We start from the raw sequence: 19,662 nt of genomic DNA on the forward strand, positions 1-19,662 counted from the left end.
CAGTGTCCTCCTCTCCACCACCTTCTCCTGACTATCAAGATGGCAGCCAATGCTGCTTCACCAGCAGACAACGGAGAAGAACAGTGCGTATACATTTATCCAAATCCATGAAACCCAAACCCAAATAAATCAGGATTAAACTAAACAAGCAGAACATGTCCACTTCCATGAAATCAAGCTCTCAAGTAAATGAGATCTTCTCTTGGGATTTCGAGGTATCTCGTTAATTCATAAAAAACTAGAGCAGATTTATTTCCCCCCTGAAAATCTTTCTCATAATATTCATGTTGTAAATACGAATGCCTATTACATGCCTCAAAAAGGATCTCAGGATTATTATGAAAAAAGGTTTTCTGAGCCAGTCAAATAAACACTGCTATTTTCTAAGCAGACCTCCAGTATCAAAACCCCCGGTGCTGGGGGGAGATTCAAGCTAACACCTAAGCGGGGGTGCCGTCTCCCAGCTGCCTGCTCTATTGCAGGAAAAAGCATCCTCCCGGTGGCGGGGAGGACGAGGCTGCGAGGGGTTTCTCTTTTCTGCCCGTAAACAAACTATCAAAGAGCACACGGACCATGACCGTGTTATTGACAGGTCCTCTCATGTTGGGCCGAGGACCGACTGGACGCTACAGGGACTGGACTTCTGACCCCTCCAGTGTTCACTCTACACAAGTCGGCCAGTTTAACAGTTGAAGTACAGCAGAGTCATGAATCTCTTTTGTAGTGACATAAAGTCGGCCGAGTTAACTTCCCCTCCTCTCTCTTCCCCTTTCCTTCCGTCTCTCTTGGCCGGGCGCTCTCTTCTCCTTTGAACTCTTTCGGCCCAGTCCGACGGGACAAAAGCAAACAAATCACATTGTCCTTTCGGGGAATTTTCGGCTTGTTCGCCGCCTTTCATGACCTCTTCTTTTAGGCACCTCTCTGCCTCCGCTCATTCAGGGTCCCCCAAGAAAGTCAATGGTTCCTTACATCCCAGTTTGACAAGTCAGGAGGATACGCGCTAATCCCCTTAATCTGGCCTTTCTCCCGTGCGCAGCCACAGGGAGAGAAGGACCACAAGAGAGTAATCCTGTCGGAGAGACAATAGGATTAAGGGCCCGGCCCCGTGAGTGACAATCAGGTATCCACTGACTGATCTGCAAAGCAGGAGCCCCGGCCACTCTCCCTTCAATGTGACTTTATTTTTGTTTGGCAGGGCCCGAGAGGGATGGGGGACGGGTGTGTGTGTGACAGGAGGGAGGATATGTCTTTGAGGGGCCGCTGGAGGTCCGACAGGCCTGTGGTCCCGTGAGCACCAGGGACCCGGGAATGACTGACAGGTGAGGGGCAGAAGAGCCATGAGGGTTTGGTATGGGAGGCTGGGGGAGGGGGCGGGGGGCACAGACACAGTTAATTTATCTTATAAAAGGTATTTTAGATGATATGAGTATTCCTGATGTGACAGAAGGTGCAGCTATACACACGCACACACACACACACACACACACACACACACACACACACACACACACGTGTGGCAGTCTGTTTATATTCCACAAAACTATACATAAAGACATTTATTTGACCTCACACATAGTCGGTCGATCCAAATATATTTTTTAACATTTATAGACAGAAATGTACTAAAAAAGCCGGTCGCTGTAGCTTTAAGCAACGGTTACTCAAACAGAGGGATAGAGCGTATTCGTTGGTGACTATTTTCACCCTTTCGAGTCATGTGTAATAGTAATATAAAGTGTGACATCTGAAAAATGAAAGAATGCAGTGCGTCTTAAGTGACAAAATCGATCTCACACGTGAATGTGTGCTTTCGTGATACAAAGCGGTATAAAGTGACACCTTTGGATTTCCAGAAGAACGCAGCCCTTGTACATCTATTCTTTTCTTATTAAAATACACTTGCCACTTATAATATATACTTGTTCTAAAGTACTGTTGTCTGTTTGTTGTTTACCATATACAGTATATCTATTGCATGTTTATTGTTTTTATTATATATTTTAATACATTTTATTCGATGTCTATGTTTATTGTTCTGCCTCTTTCCCCGAGTCAAATTCCTTTTATGTGCAACGTACTTTTGGCGAATTAATGATTCTGATTAATTTGGACGTAACAGAAGCACAAAGCAGTTTTTCAGTTAGTTCCAATGTGAAAATGAATTTCATATGTAGCTCCCTTGTTGGAGTTTTCTCACACCCACAGCAATATTCAATTCAGTGTATTTTGTATAGCCCAATATCACAAATTACAAATTTGCCTCATCCCTGTCCCAGGACGTCACATCGGATCAGGAAAAACTCCCCAAAAATAACCTTTCACAGGGAAAAAAATATTAAAATGGGGAATTAAGGGGTGAAACAGCGTTATGATCTCAAGGTAAAGAGTGTTTCCATGACTATCTGCTGTCATGATCAACATGTGAACTTCACCGTGGGACCACCAGATGGCGCCATTGGTACACATATGTCTTCAGCAGGACTCTCCGGGTCAAGTGCCCCCCCTTGAAGCCCAAAGCTGAAGCTCCTCAGGTCACAGGAAAGCCAGCCTTGGACCAACAATAACGTGACCAGAAACCACACAGAAAACCTCGAGCTGCGAGTGTTTGCTTCTGATATCTGATCCTCCCGTCACCCCGTCCCCCCAACCCGGCTCTCCCACCACCGCCAGCAGCCGGGGAGCCGGCCTGTGAAGGCCTCCGAGCTGGAGGAAGCAAGCCTCGCATCCAGTGAAAAGAGACACGGTCCGCTCCATTCAGCTCAAGTGAACTTGGCCAAAGAAAACAGCGGTCGTTTCTTTGCGTCTCCTCGTGTTACGGTGGCGCTGCTGTTAAGTGCTGGGGGTAAATTACAGGTTAGCCATTGTGTGAAAGGGAATGAGTCATGAGGCCGGTGGATTTCCACGTGGGACAGGTGCCGGCAGTGGTCGCTCCGTGTTTGTTTAGGCGAGCTGGAGCGGCGCTCGGAGTCGATACCCGTGGAAGTTCCCACTCAAGGCTCAGGTGAGGTGTCAACCGAGTGCTGACCAATTGCCGTTTACAGTCCTTTTGACGGACAGAAGAACGCTAATGCATTCTGGGAAAACTGCTTGCATGTAATAAAGGAGATGGAGGTAGAACTCGTGCTCGTGTGTTAAGCACAGAGTTTGAGTCAGACTGCAGGTCAGCCCATAAAGACTGGAAGCTGGTGGAAACAGCTTATCCCGTTAGCATGGTATAGCATGTCAAAAAATCTCCTAGTGTGTTGAACAAGTCAAAAACAGTCATATCAGTATCGTCAAAGAAGTCAAAAAAAGTTAGATTATATTTGTAGTAAGTAAAAAAAAAAAACTAGAGCTAAAGCTCACTGACTACGGTGTTGTATCGCACAAACAGATATGCAAGACCCACAGTTTGTAGTTTTGGAGGTAGTTCTGTGTTAAAACTATTTCTTGATGGAAAACTGTTAATTTGTCCACCCAGAACCGACTCCCTGGACTTGTTTTACCTGAAAAAAAGAATTAAGGATCACAACAGTAGCGGCAGCCTCAACAGGTTGAATTGTTTGGACACTTTGACCGGGCCTCAGTCTGTCCCGTCTGTGGACATGTATACATTAAATGTGCAATCATATGTTAGACTTATGGCTGCCAATCAACTAAAACAAAAGAGGTCAAAGGTTAACGCGGTGTGCTCGACAATATTCCACGAAAGACAGAAGCTAAAGAGAGGCGGAGCAAATGCAGCTGCTTCAAAAGACCCCCCCCCCCAAAAAAAACAAAACAAAGACTCGTTTGAAGTGTGTGGGTGAACGGTGCGGCGTGTTTTTTTATGGGGCCGACGCTCGACAGCAGCTTTGTGCCTCATGATGTAGCAGCACCTTCTGAAATGGATGATGTCACCCGACACACAGGTATCGGGGATGAGAGGGCAAGGCGGCGGTCTAAGCTCCCAAACCCTGAGTGACACTACAGAGGAGGACAGACATGTGCAGACAAGACAACGCGGCGCTCAATGCCAGGCTCGTTTATCCGCTTGGACCTAAACATCTCCGACAGAGGGAACACACATGTTGTAGAAGCTGAGGTTCTCCGGAGTGGCAGCGTGGGTACTTTGGTCATTGAAATGTGGTTTTGTCCATTTGTCCAATAAGACAGACATATTGAATAAACAACAATATTAGAGTGTTTTTGGTAAAAGAAGCAGGCAGAATCTTTCTTGTTATTTGGGTTATTACAAATGTCAGTGGGATTGTAAATGAAGTTTTCGTACTGGTTACTCTTCAGCTGCTAAGGTGCCAGGAAAGAGATGTTGGCATTTATGGCAGTAAGCGGCTATTATTGGTAGTAACATATACCTATGCATATGGTGTAGCTTGAGTATTATAATTGAAAAGGTATACTTCGGGCAGGTCGGAGGGACTTTCACACATCTAACCAACCAACCTTTATCTAATCAACCAAAGGTTGGTTAGATAAAAAAAAGATAGATACAAAAAACCCTAAAAGAAACAACATAAAACCATCAACAAACATACAGTAAGAGACATTTAACATTGACAACGAGGCAGATTGGAGTGCTTAGTGCTAGAGAGGTGACTGAACCAGGGACATTGCAATGGCCGCTGTATACTCAACCTTCTTTACTGTATCACGTGTACTGAACCGTTACTGCTGCTGTCATAAGCTTTATTAGACCGTGTACAGTAGGTGTGGTTTGTTTGATCATGTTTGTCAAAATCCTCCAACAAGAAAATCTGGCGTGTAGCGTGTTGTTGTGGAGGCGCCAGTCCCCGCCCTGGATGATTAATTCAAGTGTCAGGAGTCCCTGGGGGTCACATCTCCTGCATGGGTGTGCAATGTCTGTACGCAGCCTGGCCACTCCTCTTATGTGGCCCTGGCATATTAGCTAATGGACGACATGATCTAATATATGCCATTAATGGACAGCGGGGACGGCCAGTGCCCAGACTCGCAGTGTGTGGACAACCCCGGGACATGTGTGGCTGCTAGAGCACAGACTCATACAGGGCCCCGCTAGACTTCTACTGTGTGTTTCTAACACGTGCACACCTTCGATCTGAATGCTGTCGTTACACAGCGACTTAAAGGGTCTTGTTTGTCCAACTTCAGTCGTATTCTAAAAATGTTGTCCATTATTTCACCCAGTTTTATCAGTTGTGATCCCATTTCACTCTCTGGGATCTGGGAACATGGCGACTGCTACAAGTCCAATGGCTGGTCAACAGAGAAACTGCAAGACAATTCCGCATTGGGTTCATTCTTCTGAACCGGAGGTTGCTGCCTGGTATAAATATTTGTCCAATAAAGGTGATTTCCGATGAAAGACAATTGGAAGCTTTTTGGTCCACCCTTTGGTGTCGCTTCTGGTTGCAAAAGACGGCCAGAAACCACGACTGTCATCACAAGAAATGAAACTGCTGCCGCCACTTAAAATAAATCTCCTCTGCATTCCTGAGCAGTTTGAGCCTTCATTCCTTTCAACTGACCAACCACAACCACACAGCGTCCCTGTGTGTAAAACTCCAGGTGCACTGTACGTGTGGTTTGATCATCCCAGATGTGCGATGACGTAGATTTGATCCGCGTCCATCAAATGGATTCTAACGTTGTACGGTGTGGATTTGGTGTGTGTGTGTGTGTCTGTGTGTGAGTGTGTGTGTGGGGGGGGGGGGGGGGGGGGGTCAATAGCTCTGATCCCCCTCCGGTGTGTGATCTCAGGTGCATGGGTCAAATGTATGTAAACCCAAACAGTGTGTTTCCACAGTGATGAGATGTTTTTTTTTGTCAAGACGCTAATGTGCCTTAATCCCTTGAAAACGCTTCGGGGTGGATCCAGCCACTCCAAAGTGTGTGTGTGTGTGTGTGTGTGGGGGGGGGGAGCTGTGTTTCTACTTTCTCACTGGCTCTGCAGTGTGTGCGCACATGATTTTGTTTTTTTTCCGATGTGTTGAGCATTTGCGCTCACAGTGCCTCAAGCTAACGGATTAGCCCTTCTTCCCCCGGCAGGCAGCAGCATGCTTCTCACCTCCAACAGATAAAAGTCTTGTCCAGCTGACTTTCAAGCGCCTTTTCGGATTATCAAATGCAGATTGTTGCTATTCAAAAAGTCGCATTGATATTTGTCAAATGCTAACAAATAAATTGTAAATGGTAAATGGACCTTTACTTGTGTAGCGCTCGAAGAACACTCGAAGCGGTTTAACACTACTTGACATCATTCACCCATTCACACACTGATGGGAGGGGCTAAGGTTCCACCTGCCCATCAGGACCAACTAACCTTCACACACACATTCACACACCGTAGGCACAGCTACGGGAGCAAGTGTCTTGCCCAAGGACAAATCGACATGGTCTAGCGGAGCAGGGGATCGAACCGCCGATCCTCTGATTGAAGGACGACCCTGCTCACCACAGTTGCCCCATTGTGTGTTCTTTAACTTTCTGCTACATGGTTTGTGGATCCATATTCATCTTGATTATGGATAATAAGCCACAGGAACAGCAGCTAGTATTAGTGTGTAGGGATAAAATTAGTCCGCTTGCCAGCATAATAACCATAAACATATTTAGTTTGATTCATGTAGGCCTCTACTTGGCATATACATTGCATGCATGATATATAAATACATATATACGTACATAAACATATATATATAAACATATATATATATATATATATATAGACATATATACACACATATGCAGTTTATATACATATCCACATATATAAACATATATATATCCACATATATATTTATATATACTGTATATATATATATATATATATATATATATATATGTGGAAACAAACAACATTGTGATAAACCTGTGTTCATCATCTCTACTTTTCAAGATGAACCACTTGAGTTGTAATAGTTAAGTTTATGACAATTAGAAAGAATGCAGATTCAAGGCACTTCCTTGTTCGCTTCACTTTTTAGACCCAACGGTTGCAGCCCGGCATTAACCAATGAAAGACGCTGTCTGGTTGCACTATGGGAAATGTAGTAGTAAGGGTTCTTGGAGCCTAAAAGCACACCAGGGACTAAAAGTAAGGATATCTCGGCCCTTTGCTGCTTTGACCCGTCTTCTTCTCTCTCTAAGTCCACCCACTTTATGGAATATTATATCACTGTGACATGTAAAAAAAAAAACTTTAAAAAAAACTCCGTTCTTCCAAAACCAAAATTGTGGAAACTACGTTGCCGGATTAGAGTAAGCAGTTCCTCTCAAAAAGGGTATTATGCGCGAAAATAGACAGCTTTATTAAACAGATGAATCTGAACAGTGTGTATATGTGCGTATCATCTGATGCGGATGGGGTTCTTTCTGAAGTCCAGTGAGTGCAGGGAGGTGGCCAGGGCTGCGTGCAGGTGAGAGCTGCTGAACCTCAGGCAGTACACCGGGCTGCTCACCGGGTGTACGCTCAGCTGGAAGAACTGCACACAAAACAGATCATGAAATCACAAAGTGTGAGTAACATTTAGGGGGATTCATTGGCAGCAATATGGAATACAATATTCACAACTATGTTTCAATCACCGAAAACTAAGAATCATAGCGGTTTTTTTTTTAGAAAAAGCCATTTATATCTTCCGAGGGAGCGGGTTTACTGTGAACATGGACATGTAAAGGAAAGTGAAACCTAATTCAATGACCAAAAGCTCTTTTTTGAGTTTACTTCTCTCCTCACTGAGACAAAGCAGGAGGAATAAGTAAGACTTACTTCCGAGTTCTTCATTCTTTATAAACTCAGAAATGTTATTAGGGCCCTCGCACCGACAGCGTCAGAGAGGGGACCTATTGTATTTCTGGGAATTATTCTTATTCTTTTTATCTCCAAAGAAACACATTTTTGGGGGCTTGCATAGAGGTATAAAAAATGTCTTTTTGCCACCTAAGACCGATTGACATGAAAAAAAAGTAAATCATGGCAACAAAATGCGCCTAATTAGATTTTCCGCCATTTAAAATGTTGTAAAAAACACATTATTGCCAAAAATCTCATTGTGTTTAGAAGAAAAGAATCCAATGAACTTCTAAGGGGGAAATTCGACAAACATTCAGCAAAGCAGCCCCGCGCAGTTCGTTTGACAAAGAAATACAAAATTTGGGAGGCGTATGTAACACATGTAAACTTAAAAATAACTCTCTTGGGACCATACTCTAAACCAGTGGTTTTCAAATGGGGGTACTTGTACCCCTGGGTGTACGTGAAGGCACTCCAGGGGGTACGTGAGATAAAAAAATATATATATATTTAAAATTAGAACCAGTTATTTAATAAATATTCAATAAAATATAAGTGTGTCATAAGCTGGATTTTTTTATATATTAAATCAGACACTGATGGCACAGCGCTGTGTATTACACACAGTTGAGAACCGCTACTCTTAACTGTACCAGAAGTCGGCCATTTTGAGTTTTGAGGGATTTTTCCGTTCATTGTGGTCTATGTCTATATGTTACTGAACTCCTGATGAAGGGAATTTATCAGATCTACTTCAAATGACTTATGTTGATGCATGTTGTCTCGTGGATACAGGAAGTGGTGGACTGGCAGAGCATCACTCCATGCGGGAAAAAAACATCTAACTCGTGGAGGCTCGGTCCGACGGTCGCAGACATTCTCGGCCGCGTAAGCCGGCGTCCGGCCAGCACCCCAAACGTTAATCTGTTGTTTTAAATGGGTCTTTAAAAGCATGGTCCTGAAGACAATTCACTCTTTGAGGATGCACTGTAGCCGACATACCTGCAGGCATTTGGTCTGCCGTTTGTCCCAGAGTCGCACGACGCCGTAGTAAGAGGAGCCGCTGGCGATCATGTGATTCCCGTCCGTCTGGATGCAGTAGAGCGCGCTGTCGTCAGGCTCCTCCCATTCCATCACACACTTCCTGTTTGGGTAGGAGGGGAGAGTTTACACACACGCGTTGAGATGAAAGCGCCGCATAATGACCGGTTCTGTGTGCCGGTCTGGACTTCTCGTGATGAAGAGAAGGTTTTGTTTGACCTTTTCATATTTCGTCCAGAGGCATTGAGGCCTTGTTGCAGATGAAAAGATAATAGTGTAGTTGTACTACATTATACCCACTGATACAATGCATCTTAATGTGTTTATAAGTTATAAGACATTGTTGTGGTCATTACATCAATGCAAAAATAACATTTATTTTAAGTTGTTATATAATCACATTAAAACAGTTATTATAATGCAACAAAATGTGTCCTATTCCTTTTCTATAACTTAAATATTGAACTTATTATTTATTACATAAATATTAATTAATTAAATGTATTGGACAAATGAAGATTACCTAAATAAGGTCAACAGATTTCCTATTTGAAGGCGCCAATTGGTGACTGTTTGAAGTGAAGGGAAAATAGAGACAGTTATTTTCATTTATTATGTTTTGTTTTTAGAAAGTTGATTTCAGAGTAATTTACATGATCACACAATTGGAATTAATCAATTGAGAATTGAACACCGTCTCCAATTTGACCCTATAAAATTAAATAAAGTGATACCAGCGGATCCATCTTAAAGTGTCATGGTTCCAACGCACAGCCAAGGCCCCCAGTAGTTTGTTTGAATCTGGCTAGTTGGAATTAATTTAAAACAATTATGCCTAAAATGAAGAAATCAAAAATCCTGCAGCCGAGATCACTGCAAATGAAAGTTTCTAACTATTGCATCTCTGTGTGGACTTTGTGGAGCTTTTAGAGCCAATGCTGAAAAAACTCTATACTGTTAACAAGGAGGTCAAGCTGTGTGTGTGTTTGTGTGTGTGTGTGTGTGTGTGTGTGTGCGTGTGTGTGTGTGTGTGTGTGCACATGCTGCAGGGGGCTGAGTGAGGAGCAGAGCAGGGTTGCGGTGGCGGGGGCTGTGGTTAAGAGAGGGGAAGTATTTTGGGGATAAGTATTTTCTGCCAATAGACATCGATCCTCCATTAGTGCAGCCTCATCAATAAGTGATGGAGAGACACCAGGGGCAGACAATGGGGCAGCAAAGACGTCTGGACTCTCTCTCTCCCTCTCTCTCTCTCTCTCTCACACACACACACACACTCACACACACACAGATGATACATACAAATGCACGCTCTAATTCTAGAACATGGGGAGGTCACCCATTGTCATTGCATCCTGAAGGTGAAACGCACACTTGACTGTGTGAAATGGTGCTGGGTGGCAAGAAGAAAAACAATATATACTGACGCTCAAAAGCAATAAACCGTGTTTTACTGCAACGAAATGCAATGAGTCAAAACTTTATGGTGAAAAACTAAATCTCATTCGAATCGTTTGTGTGGACATCGGTCACGGCGGCGTCATGTCGTCACATTATTACTGAGCTGAAAGTTGATTCATTGAACCTCATTCCAACGTACAAAACCAATACAGCTATTTCTCATCTTCATTAAGCTGTGTTGTTACTACTGAACATATAACTTCCATTACATGACACTCTATTTGATATTCCTCACCCATTATGCTATTTGACATACTGTTATGGTTGGGTATATAACGTGAGACAATAGAAACGTCTCCACTATCAGATACATGTCAATATTAAGTTTCCATTGATGTTGTTAAGGTATTTAATTTGTAGGGAGAGAAAATGCGCTCTATCACAACATAATATAATACATAGTTATAACAATATAAAATGAAATATATTGTGATTTTATCTAACTATATGTGACTAGAGGAGAGAACAACAATTATTCATAAGATCTATTAAGCACCATGGGAACCATTTGTTTTTTATCTGTCACAGTGCATTTCTCTTTGATGGTGAGCCCCCAACTTTCCAGACAACCTAAACCTCCTGGATGACCCTGGGAGCCTTTTTTTTTTTAGGCCAGTTCGGTTTGGGCGCATGAATTATTGATATCTAAAGAGGGACCCCCCTCTGCCAACCTTCACCCCGACCCAGCCCCTCGCGAAGTCCCCAGAGCGATCTGCCAATCAGATCTGATTTGTCTTACTTGACTGATCCGCCCCCGAAATACAACCTGAAACCCCTCTAACCCCTGCTGTCCAAAAAATAAGCTGCCCTTCCCAGTCATGTTGCCGGCATATACCGAAGTGAGGGCTGCTGCATTAATATGGATATCGCGGGGGGGGGGGTTAAAGGTTGGCTCCGTGCTCACACTGCTGGAGATAAAACAGTTTTACACCATGAATGTTTTTCCTGAAGCTGTTGCATCCTGACAAGAGACAGTAATGAGGGAACTGTGGCGGATTTCACATCCCATAATAAAGTAAGCAAACGATGTGCGCATAAATACATCAAATACACTGTGAGATAAATCCGGTGGATGGACTTGAGACCCGAGTTCAATTTTCACCTGGCATTGCGGGTTTGAATTATATATCTATATAATATATATATATATATATATATATGTGTGTGTGTGTGTGTACAGAGAGAGAGTGAGAGAGAGAGAGAGAGAGAGAGAGAGAGAGAGAGAGAGAGGGAGATAGAACCAGACAAGCCAAGCTGCCAATTGTGATTTTTTGTATAAAAAAAAAGATTATCTCTAAGAACTATAAAAACAATTTAAATTCAATTGTAGGCTCATATTATTGACTATTGAACAACTTACATTTGTTTTTTGACTTTTTGTGTGTGCTTGTGCTGCTGTCTGCACAACGTAAAAACCATCATGCGGCATATGTTCGTTAATTGGACTGGCAAAAAAAATAAATAGATGTATTTGACTGATTGGCTGACAACCAGCTGGTTTCAACTGGTGGCTGATGGATCGGTGCAGCTTTGATTTTGGAACTGGTGATTTTCCTCAAACCTCTCTAGGAGGAGCACACACATTCCTCTCCATGCAGGAAAATCCCTGACGTCAACGGCTTTCATTTTAAAAATGCTTTCATCTTCCGCAATTCTACTGTCAGTGCTTACTCGTCAAATTTGAGTCCAACCACTTGCACGACTTACACATCAGCAGACAGGTCACCTGCTTCCAGCTCTTTCATTCCAACTATTTGCATGGTTTCCACACAAACGGACAAAAGCTTAAAGCAGAAACTAACATTTCAAATACTTTCAGTGATGACGCATCAAATTACACCTCGACCCCTTTTTAAATGCTGACACTTCAACTTAAAACTACAATGACAAACATCTCACAAGCAAACATTTATGGACATTTGAACATGTTTTGAGAACATTTTCCATTTTCTTCTTCACTAATAATGTTCACAGCTGTGGTAGGATGATGTACATTCCCCCAAGTGTTGAGTGCCAAAACCCTGAAATCCCATCATAAGTGTCCTCTATGGTAGATTTGGTGTGGTGAAGGTCTGAAGCACTGTACAGTGGATGCACTGTAGGTGTCACTATTTAACAAACAGATCCTACGTGGTCTCAGGGAGACTGAGACCACCATGGTGGCATACCGTGGGAGTCGGAGGTCCCACAGTCGGATGAAGGTATCGTAGCCGCAGGTGAAGAGCTGGAAAGGAGACTCAAACACCATGTCCAACACACCGGCCCCGCGACGAAACTCCAAGCCCAGACTGCAAACACTCTTTGACCTGGAGGAGGGCGGTGACAAGAGAGGAGAAATATGAACAATCTATCTGTCAATCTATCTGTGTTATCACATGTGGGATGTGATCATTCACATGTGACGCATGCGGGAACCACATATGCCTTCATGTGAATTCAATTATTTTATAGAAATGGACAGAGAAACAAATAATAATAATAATACAAAGGAAATACCAATCTCTAGTTTGGCTTCATTTAAAATGCATTACATTCAACCAAAAAATAGACTTTTATAACATTTCTTATAACAATTACCATAAATAATCTACCTCTTTACTTAAGACTTAACTATTTTTGACAATGAGGACGATCTTGAGTAGATAATAATGAGAATAAATATGAAACAAATTTTAAATCATGAGCTCTAAACTAAAAATAAATGTGGTTTGAATTGAAATCCAACACTCGGATTAAGCTTTACAAGATATTTAGTCAATGTTGATTCATAGAGGAAACCATAAAGTGCATTATTTGGATGGATGGGAAAAACAACACTGAATGGAAATGCTTCCGACTCTCCAATAATAATGACCCGGTTCAACCTTTAACTTTAACTGTTATGTGGAGATTGTTGGGAGTGTAAGATCAGTGGGCTGCTTTTCAAAAGACACACATCTGGTAACTGCATTCAGTATCACACAGTACCTACAAAGAATGTACACACATTTACTGTGAGGAATATAATGAAGGCATGGTATGGCCCCTGATCACGTATGGTACATCCATCTACCATTCCATTCCCCAACTATCTCACTGGGTAATGGTGGCAGCAAACCCCGCAAGGTAGCTCCTAATAGGGGACCCAGAAGCGTTCCCAAGCAAGACAAGATATACTGTATACTCCTTCCATCTTATTCTGGGTCTACCCAGGGGTCTCCTACCATACCTAGATTGACTGGTGGCCGTACACCCCATCGGACCCGTACAACGTCCCTATTAGTGCTGACGCACTCGTGAACGGGACCTTGAGATGCTTGAACTCGCTCAGTTGGAGCAGAAACTTGCTTCCAAGCCGGACGACACAATTTGCCATTACGTCCTTGTGGGTACCGACTCTCATCCTGAATGCAAACACGCCCCAGTGAGTACTGAATTTCGTAGACTGATTGAGCAAACAGAACCGCATCGTCTGCAAAGAGGTGAGGTCCCCAAAAAACAGACACTGTCCTCCCAACGGCTGTGCTTTCAGATCCTCTCCTTGAAGATCACAAATGGAGTTGGTGACATGGGACTAACCCCTCGCAGATCCCAGAGACCCACTGAATACATGCCTGACTGCTATCTTGCTATCAATCCATCAAATGTCATCTACAAAACAAATCAAAACATACATCGTAGGTTGGAAATGACTTGTGCACCTTTTAGCAACTTGATTCCATTGATTTATCGTTCACATCATAGAAAATTGTTGACCCGGGCAATTATAAAATCCCCTAAAACAAACACATCCTAATACATGTATATTTCTGGAAAATGAGAAACTGTATGCATGAAATGGGATCGTCCGTTGTGAATTCAATTATTGACAAACCGAGAACCTAAATCAAATTAAATGTATAAAGTCTCACCGTTTACACTGAACTGTCAAATCCTCCACATCTCGAATATGTCATGATTACATGTTTTTATTGTTCAGGTTGACAGACGGATGGAGCCATCCCACCGTACACTGGATACATTTGATAAAATACTTGTATAAATACTATTATACAGTGATTTTTATGCCATTATTTGATAATCTTGTCATCATTATTATCTCCGCCAAGGACGTTATGTTTTTGCTTTACATTTTTTTGTCTGTCTGTAGGATTACCGAAAAACTACTGGCCTGATTTCTATAAGATTTGGTGTAAGGTTGAAGCATGGGACCCTGTTACATTGTGGAGTGGATTGGCCTCGGCTGAGCTCTGCAGGTCCCTTGTAGTAACTAATATTATTATTATTGCTGTCTTGATTTTTTTAGCAACTTTTTCAACAAAAATGGGTTACCTTGGAATCCACAGTGACAAAGCCAAGCCTGGGTTAGTGAGTGTGGGACTGGGGATATGTCCAAGTGATAAATAAAGTGTGTGTGCCTGTGTTGATGTGGTGTGACCTCTGTGTGTGTGTGTGTGTGTGTGTGTGTGTGTGTGCGTGCGTGCGGGTCAAGCTCCGTGCAGCACCATGCTCTTCTGATCACAGCTCCGTCCCGCCTGCTTCTCGCCTCTTGATTATTGGAGAATAACTTGCACTCAGCAGGGCGGATTATTGCAGAATAACTGTCTCTTTGTTGCCACTTAATACCCTCCATGACCGTGACTGTGTGCGACTCTCGCACGTTTGATACCTGCTCCGTAGCAACCATTTAAAGGAGGCCGCCAGCCTTGGCGACCGAGTATCCCCCGCGCTGCGACTCGTGCACCCCCTCCATCGCCCCGGAGCTCAATCTGTAGGCTCAGGCTGGTAATCCCCCAGCCTTACCCCAGGGGGGCCTTCTTATTGGACCAGGGCTTTCCCCACAGGGCACCTTATTGGGTGAGAGCTTTCTCATTGCCAGGGTCTCATGACTAAGCCCGGGCCAATGGGGAGTCTGTGATGAGGCAGAGTTTGTGTCTGTGTGGGGTAGTGACCCCTCATTTTCCCCTTACCACTAAAACCAAAGAGCTTAGCGCATGCCACACAAAAAGAAACCCATTCAAGCCAAAGGGATACGAGCCTGTTCATTCATAACTAAATAATGATGTCTCCATCACAGCACGGGCCACTCTAACTAAAAAGAGATCATCAATTCATAACCCCCTGCCCTCGGAAATCCTTCAAACAAGGTGATTACAATCTGTTCTGAAAGTCAAAAACAGTTACAAACACCCAAATGTGAAAGAAAAACAAAAGCCGGGCTTCCATAAAACGGACCCGACATCTGCGCGGGGATCTTAAAGCCGGTAATAGCACCATGCGAACGAGCTGTATCGCAGCCCAAAAACAGCAGGGATTCTGAAATTGGTAGGTCGCTGGCTTTTATGAGGCCGCGTGTGATTACAGGATGGAGGCATGAGCGTGTAATCTGTCAAAATGACTGTATCTGTCAGTGAGCATGCGGCGCGATGTTTCTGATCTGACCATCCTCTCTCAGGGGCTTGTCTGAGTCCGGCACTGTTGAATACCTGAGTCTGGCTCTAAAAACAGAGCCGGCTGGCTGAGTCACAGCCGGCGGCGTGCACACCTCGTCCTCGAAGCGTTGCCGAGGAACTCTGCCAGAACATCATGTAAGCAGCCGGATCTCCATAACTCAAATCAATTTGGATCCGTTGTATCGGTGGACACACGAGTTCCCGGGTTCACGGGACTTTTCGAGCAGGAGTGTTCTTCTTGTTGTGATCCTTGAAGTTAAAGAAGCAGTTGGCAGTCGCCTGAATGGTGTCCGCTCCATTGGCTATTAAACACTCTTTTGCACCCCAAAAAACAAATAATAATTGGGCCAATTATTATTTTCTGTTAGATTTTGCGAGCAGGTCTGGTAGAGGCCAGGGACACACAATTGCAGGTTCAACTGGCTTAATTTAAAATGGCTAAGTATCCGCTGTCTTTCAGGAAGTGTCATGATGTACGGGGGTAGGCTTACAGTAGGTGGCGCAATGCCCCTTTAAGGTTGGAGGTCAGCCAAAGCAAAGGTTAAGAAGAGATGTTAACAAATCAAATGTTGTAATGTTCCTCCTTCCGTTTCATGGATTGTGGAGGTCTGGATCGTGGTCCATGCCTACTACTCAATATTAATAATGTCATATTCATGTAATGTGTTTATGTAACTCTGTAACGCTGTTCATTCGGTACACATGACATCTATTGCTTCTGTCCATCCGGGGAGAGGGATCCCCCTCTGTTGCTCTCCTGAAAGGGTTCTTCACTTTTTTCCCCGTGAAAGAGCTTTTTCTATTTTTTTGGGGGGGAGTTTTTCCTGATCAAATTTGGAATTTGTGATTTTGGGCTATATACGAAATCAACTGAATTGAATTGAACGTCGGTCGGTCGTCACGGCCATAGAGGTAGAAATGCAGATACCAAATTTAAATGGAACAAATACACTGCGTATTGTGAGATGCAGACTTCTCTACTAAACTGACTGTAACTCGCAAGATCTGGTTTGTTACGCAGGTGAGAGCCTTTAACATGAGACTGGTTTCTTTTTGGAATTAAATTAAATGACTGGGGACCGGATCTCATCAGCTCTGTGACAAAACAGTAACCTTCTGAATAGGCACAACTTCCCTCTGGGACAGGCAGGCTCTGATCCAAGAATACCGTGGGTCAGAGTTCATTGTTCAGAATTGACAATTATTGATTATACGTCTTTTTTTCTAGCTGAATGCGATATGTGTGTGTGTCATTGTCAGTTTAAAGAGGGAGAGAAGAGAACGGAAAGACAGAGAAAGACCGGGAAGGACCAGGTGTGATAGTTAGAAGTTAAGTCAAGCTTGTTATCGTGGCAAAACAGTAAATGATTAAAGGGGAAATGGGAAATCTACTGTACTTCTATGGCGCTTTTCTAGTCTTCCGTTAAGTGTCTTGCCCAAGGACACATGGACGTGGGCTAGCGCAGCCGGGAATCAACCCGCCGATCCTCTGATTGAAGGACGACCCTGCTCTACCACTGAGTTACAGTCGCCTTACCTCAGCGGGATTTAAAAAAAACACTTGATCTTTTACTTACTTTAGAAAGTTCTAGCCATTAGGAATGTTCCTTAACTAAATGAGGGTGTGCTCTGTTAAACATGTGATCTGAGATTTTTTATTCCCAACCAACAATACTTTTACTTGACAATAGACCGCCCAACTTATTTGGTTGTTTCTGAAGTGTGCCTAACTGAATTACTCTCATTAAATTACGACTTAATATTAAAATGTTTTTAAATATTATGACAACTCAAATGTAATAATTAATTTTAATCAATTCAGAGTTTTGGAGAAATCTTTGTTGGTACGTGCTTGCTATTATGAATTAAGACGACAGAGCCGTGCATCACAATATCCCGACATAGGATTTAAAATAATAAGCAGCAGAAAATTTGTTTCAATTTTTGTTTCAATTTTTCTTCAATACAGCGTGATGTTCATTTAGTAAATTATGGTCCATTTAGAGTGAAATAGACCATAAAGCAGGGTCTGCTTTAGGGCGGTTTTACTGTGATTGACAGGTCGCTACCAGAGCCGTATTCGGTGCCTCCGCGTCACTCCTCCGCATTCCAAACATGGCAACTTCTGTTCATTGGTTGCGAAAAAAACCCACAACATGGCGACGACCGTGATCAAAGATGGCGACGACCGAGATCAAAGATGGGCGACGACCGAGATCAAAGATGGCGACGACCGAGATCAAAGATGGCGACGACCGTGATCAAAGATGGCGACGACCGAGATCAAAGATGGCGACGACCGAGATCAAAGATGGCGACGACCGAGATCAAAGATGGCGACGACCGAGATCAAAGATGGCGACGACCGTGATCAAAGATGGCGACGACCGTGATCAAAGATGGCGACGACCGAGATCAAAGATGGGGACGACCGAGATCAAAGATGGCGACGACCGAGATCAAAGATGGCGACGACCGAGATCAAAGATGGCGACGACCGAGATCAAAGATGGCGACGACCGAAATCAAAGATGGCGACGACCGTGATCAAAGATGGCGACGACCGAGATCAAAGATGGCGACGACCGTGATCAAAGATGGCGACGGCTAAATCGCCGAACTCGAGGCTTCAAAACTGCAGTCCACAAACCAACGGGTGACGTCATGAGGACTACGTCCACTTCTGACATACAGTCTATGGTTGAAAGATGATAAATGATTGCCCAGCCCTAGTTAGTCATGTGACTTATAGATCACCATAAACACATGCTATACATTCTAATCATAGGTCACGTGGCGAACTGATGTACTAAGAAGCTAAAAACAAAGATAGCTGATACCACCCTGACGAAAACAACAAGATATACTGGAAAATATAGAAGTTATACTACAGCATTTCATTTTGGATGGATTTACAATGTAATTGTAACACAACAATGGCGAGCTATAATGAATAGGAGCCAGAGTGTAACCTAATGAGAATGATCCTTTAAGCCTCATGTCAAAATAAAAATGACAAAGATTCAAATGTAAATCGCGAGAATCATTTTGCTGCTTGAGAGCAAAGCAGTTTGAGCCGCAGCTACTTTGTGAGATGGGCAGACCGGTGGCCGTGCTTGGGGGGGGGGGGCACCGACTTAGTGATTGTTATGAGGGGGCTGCTGGCTGTGTGACATACAGGGTCTAAGTCCTGATTTAAGCCTGTCTGGTCTCTCTGCAGGAGTCAGGTTGGCTTTATAGGGGCCACACACACACACACACAAGTTGTGAAAGGAATCATTAATGAACTGACAATGTCGAGGGAAAAAATAGAAGAAGCTGAGGGCATTATCCTTTCGTGGTGCGGACGGCCAAAGAAAAGCTGTGTGTGTGTGTGTGTGTGTGTGTGTGTTTAGGAGGCTGAGCTCTAAACAGGAGCCCGGGGGACGCACTGGGAAAACAGGCCCTCTCGTCAAAAGCCGTCAGACAGGTAGAGAAAAGACGCCCCGCTGAGGTTTTTACTCCCTAAAACAAACAAGAGGGGAGCAACCTGCTGCACGTCAACCCCAATTTACCCGCCACCTCTGAGCTCGCCGCGGCAGGAATGCGAGCTTTCCCCTGGTGACGAGGGAGGGGGCCATCGACAACGACCACCGTTTAATACAACAAAAAAAAGTGTTGCATACGTGTGCGCCGGCGCAAAGACAATGCCCACTGCAATTTGTATAACAGAGAGAGTCCAACCCCGACGCAGACATTTCACTTCGCTCTTTTCAGTGTCAGGAATGTGAGGAATCCTAGCCTGGCCATTTGATTGTGGAAAGAAAAAAAAAAAAAAGGAGGGCTCCTTTTCTGAAAGAACAGAGGGGAGTTGGGAGTGATGGTCAGGGTCCTTTCTCTTTGATGCCGTCTTCACCCCCTCTGTGTTTAGCCATGAGCGAAGACGGTGTGAAAAAGTCGGGGTGCTGCTCCAATGGCGCTACTTCTGTGGGACGCCCC

At 43.7% G+C, this 19,662-nt stretch overlaps 1 protein-coding gene across 1 annotated transcript in view; it reads right to left on the bottom strand.

Annotated features, from left to right (window-relative positions):
• Nucleotides 1–7,242: 7,242 nt before the first annotated feature.
• fbxw4 (F-box and WD repeat domain containing 4) overlaps nucleotides 7,243–19,662 on the bottom strand; it is a 43,460-nt gene continuing 31,040 nt past the window's right edge. The window contains exons 7-9 of the mRNA XM_034552781.1: nucleotides 12,421–12,558; nucleotides 8,756–8,897; nucleotides 7,243–7,442 (exon numbers count right to left, since the gene is read on the bottom strand). Of these exons, the coding sequence (XP_034408672.1) occupies nucleotides 7,308–7,442; nucleotides 8,756–8,897; nucleotides 12,421–12,558 (415 nt within the window). The 3' untranslated portion in view covers nucleotides 7,243–7,307. The remainder of the gene's footprint in view (nucleotides 7,443–8,755; nucleotides 8,898–12,420; nucleotides 12,559–19,662) is intronic.

This window comes from Cyclopterus lumpus, chromosome 15 (assembly GCF_009769545.1).
Source record: "Cyclopterus lumpus isolate fCycLum1 chromosome 15, fCycLum1.pri, whole genome shotgun sequence".
Lineage (NCBI taxonomy): Eukaryota > Metazoa > Chordata > Actinopteri > Perciformes > Cyclopteridae > Cyclopterus > Cyclopterus lumpus.